This window comes from Monodon monoceros, unplaced genomic scaffold, assembly GCF_005190385.1.
Source record: "Monodon monoceros isolate NGI ecotype Baffin Bay Population unplaced genomic scaffold, NGI_Narwhal_1 Super_Scaffold_18, whole genome shotgun sequence".
NCBI lineage: Eukaryota > Metazoa > Chordata > Mammalia > Artiodactyla > Monodontidae > Monodon > Monodon monoceros.
Genome location: NW_021703774.1, coordinates 25961626 through 25966076, shown reverse-complemented (window position 1 = coordinate 25966076; position 4451 = coordinate 25961626). Strand labels below are relative to the sequence as shown.

The 4451-nt window shown below is 41.3% G+C and overlaps 1 protein-coding gene across 1 annotated transcript; it reads left to right on the top strand.

The window, feature by feature from the left end:
* Nucleotides 1-3881: 3881 nt before the first annotated feature.
* Nucleotides 3882-4181, top strand: LOC114897816 (keratin-associated protein 3-3-like). The gene is given in 1 exon segment (XM_029226889.1): nt 3882-4181. A coding segment is annotated over 1 exon segment (300 nt).
* The last annotated feature ends 270 nt before the right edge of the window (nt 4182-4451 follow it).

The window sequence follows — 4451 nt, the reverse complement described above, 5'->3', positions numbered from 1 at the left end:
TCGCAGGGGCGGCGCCGCGCACGTAATATAGCCGCCCCGCCCCTGCGCCGGCTGAGCGCCCGCGCTCGCCCCGCCCCTCCCACGCCTGTTCCCCCCGCTCCCACCCGAGCCGCGGGCCGGGAGCGCGGCGACGCGCACTGCGCTTGCAACTGGGGCCGAGCTAATGGAGGAGGAGGAGGAAACCTCCTTCAGTTAAACCGACCCACTGCAACATTTATTGGCCTTTCCAGCTCTTTGGTGGCAGTACTCGTTTGCTATTTGCCTTCCAGCCCGGAGGCTGCTTCTACCCAAATGCTTTCGGTCCTCAACTTGGCATTTTCAACTCGAATCCGCCACCTTTTCTTCCATTTTAGATTTGTCTTATCTATTTCTCCAGCTATTTGTTTAGAACGCCCTAAAATTTTATTTCAGTTTTGATTTGTACAACGCAAGTTGGCAATTACTCTACGCAGGGGATTTTCTTCCGTTTAATATTTGGTTTAATTTTCCTAAGTCCGTCCTGCCTTGCGAATTGAATTTTAAAACTCGGGAAGGGCCTTCCTTTTGTCTCTCCCATGACCCCTGATGCAGGGTTTGGGAGATAAAAATGCTTGCTTTTGGAATATGCATACTGCAAAGCATATACTTTACAGGCCTTGTCATGGCACCCCTAGCCAAAGAAGTCTTGTAAGCCTCAGAATTGCAATTCTGTGTTTTCTTTACCTACCAGAAAGACGGATCACCTTTAAGATTTATTCTGTCCAGTTTAGGACCTGGTCATCCAGTTATGACGTCCCCGTAGTTAATAATGAGGATGAGACCCAGCTAGGTCACACACTTTGATTCTATTACTTTTCCAATAGGAATACTTCAGGCCAAATTATGCTGAAACCCTCATAAAAGCTCATGAAAAATAAAGGGCTGTGATTTTGTAAAAAGAAAACTATCACTCTCGAAAGAAATGTTACTTTGGTGTGTCTTAGAAGTTTAATTTTTCTCTTACTAAGTAAGAGGTGTGTTATGTTCTTCAAGTTTTAGGTAGGAGTGCCAGAACTTAAATATGTGATAGAGGTGAACGTCTTAAACCCCAGAGAATCTGCACAGTGCTTTGCCAATGTTCCAGTCTAGTCTATCTCTGACTAAGGAGGTCAGCTATACCCACTGTTTGGTGCTTTAGCTGTCACAATAATGCTGCCCCAATTTTAATTAGAACTTCGGAAAAATAAGCATGTGAACTTTCTCCCATAGGCTAGTATGATTTAACTGATTAATAAATTTTATTTTTAAAGTTCTTTTCAACAGCTTTTAAAAATCATGTATTTTACCAGGCAGTCATATATAAAGATGAAAGTTTAACATTTGTGAAATGATTTGAGTTGAAATTAATGAATTATGTATGGTACTAGTAATTCTCAGTTCAAGTTAATGAAGGTGGAAGGGATAGCACCCAAAATAGGAACTTCCGAATGGTGCCAAAAACTCATTTTAGCCCTTGGTTGTAATGTCCTTGGAGCTTATAAACAGGTGACAAACTGGAATTTGAGCTTTTCAAATTCTTTGCCCTTGTTCAAAATAGGAAGAGAACTACAGGGGGCTTAAATGTTCACAAGCTGGATAATTAGTCCCCTAATGAATCAGAGTTAAATATAGTTATTATGCTGGTCATTTAAGTTTATGTGCCCTTAGATATGATTTACAATTTTAAGTATTAGTGATATGAAAACAATTTCTATTTAACTGGAAAAAGCCTATGAAAAATGTATATCTAAATACCGATTTATAACAATTGTTCTTAAATCAGTTGTAATAATAAACATGAAATATAACTTTAGATGGGCATGAGAAAATTCCATGGCTTTGCCTCCAAGACCTTTGTAACCTGGAGATCATCTTCAGTCTGCTCATTTTATGGCCCAGGAAGCTGAGGTCCTCCCCCCACCCCAGGGTTCTTTCATTACACTGGGCCTTCTTAGACAACATTTAACTGAGAAACAGTTTTTGTAAATACTCAAACAGCCATCATCTTAACTGTTTGGCCTTTTTACAAACAGGTGAAATCTACCATTTAACATTTTATTTTACCACTTGAAAGTACAAATAGTGACTTCATTTTAATAATTGTTTTTTCTTCTTATACTTTTAATGCTGTTATGATAGTCCTGTTCTACGGAGACCAGTAAAAGTACAGATCACTCTCTCTAAATCGCTGAGGAACCTATAAGGAACTTGAAATCCCCCCTTTTTGAAATCCTGGAGACTACCAAGAATACAGAGTGGAAAAGGGGGAAAATTAATTCTCAATAGCAAAAAATGATTAGTGAATTACCCATGGGTAATAGACCTATGACAGGGCATTAGAGAGTTAGGGTGCTCAGAATATATAGCTCACATTTTGAGGTTGAAGCAAAGGCACATACCTGAATCTGTAGTTTGTCACAATAATTCACTCAGCAAATATTTTTTAGCACCTCTAAGACAAGCGCTAGGAATACAGCAGTGAACTATGTAATTATGCCTTCATTCTCGTAGAGTTAGCCAATAAATAAAATAGAGACGGTAACAAGTACTGCAGGGCAATGTAAAACAGGAGAGGGGCAGGGTGTGCTGCAGTCATGGGAGATTTTCAGTTATAAATGGGGTGGTCAGGGAAGCCTAAGAAGTAAGGTAACATTTGAGGTGGAGGGAACAAAAAGTGGGCCTGAGGGGAAAGATAGGCAGGGAGATCGGGCAGGTTAGGGAGAGGAGGGGAGATACAGATTGCCAGCAGCCTTGCCAGTGTTTTTTTAAGGACTTTGGCTTTTGCCTCCAGTGAGAAGGAAGAAACTGAAGGGTTGTTAGCAGTGAAGTGACATGAACTGACAAGAATGCTAAATTCAATGGACTCAAGATGGTATTCCATCGGTTCATTATTTTCTGGTATACACAATCAATCCCAATTTAATAAAGGAAGCATGAAACACGCTGAGATACATTTTCCCATCTTTTTACGAAAATATGAGAAGTCACGAGTACCTCCAAATTATTAAGTATTAAAAGTACACTTTCATATAGACTAACAGGAAAGCACAATCAGACGGGAGGATGTTTCAAATTCTGGTTAAAAGTACAAGGTTAAAAATCAGACAGACCTGGGTTGCAGTCCCAGCTAGACCACATAGTGGCTGTGTGATCTTGCACAATCTATTTATCTCTCTATACCTGAGAGCACTCATGTCTAAAATGATACCTGCCTCATGAGGCTGTTGGGAAAATTCAGCGAGATAATGTGAACTCTGAGTACAGGGCTGGAAGCACAGTAAGAGCTCAGTATATATTAGTCTTCATTAGCTATGTCGAGCAATTTAATGAACTTAAGAAAATCTAGAGTTGGATTGTTAAATCTTATTTAGGAAATTATAACTATATATACTTTGTAAATTGTCAATGAATTGTTCATGGTGAGATGAAGTCTGGATAGGAGAGTGCAGGCTTCACTGCTAGGCCTGGCACTGTCACTGTAGCCAGCTGTGTGACCTTTGGCAAATTGCACCATCTCTGGATGTTCGTTTTCTCATTTATAAATGAAGCAGAGCAGACTAGAAGATTTGTAGAGCCTCTCCAGGGAGAACCTTCTATGAGTTTCCTCTTTGCTGACTCCAGACTGTCAGTGGAGGAGCACTGTTGAACTTTGAAATATTGGGTATTCATATTCAGGTTTTTACTTGTTACATTCAAAACTTTGCATTAGAGTCTCTAAGCATTTTATAATTAAGTAGTAGACATGAAATTTGAACTAGTGTATTACAGTTTTTGAATTTTAAATGGTACAAAATACTCCCATTTACTTTTGACTTGGATACCACAACAGGCTAAAAGGTTTAAAGTGAATGGTTTCTCCAAAAGCACACCAGAGTCCCAATGCCATGGCTTGCTGTGCTTCCCGTTACTGCCGCAGTGTCCACACCGGCCCTGCCACCACCACCTGCTCATCTGAAAAATGCTGCCGATGTGGAGTCTGCCTGCCCAGCATCTGCCCACACACGGTTTAGTTACCGGAGCCAACCTGCTATGACAGCTGTCCCCCACCGTGCCGCATTCCTCGGCCCTGTGTGCCCGCCTGCTTCGTGCTCAACTCATCCCAGCCTACCCTAGGCCTGGAGACCCTCAGCCTCACACCCTCCACTCAGCCCTGCTGTGAGCGCTGCACCCCAAGCTGCCGCTGACGGATGACTGCCTCGCTCAGCGCCTGGAGATAACACTGAAGCTATCTATTCAGCATTCACTTGCCTCAGTAGTTTATCAGACATTGAGGTAGACCAGATGGCCTAGATATGCACAACCCACCTTTCATCTTAGTGGAAAGAAAATCAAGAAATTTTAATGGTTATTTGGCTAACCATTTGGTTCATTTGGGCAGGTGAATGTCATCTATTATCAAAAGTATCGATATCTATAAGACCTCAGACTGTTTGTTTGTTTGTCTGTTTTTTCTG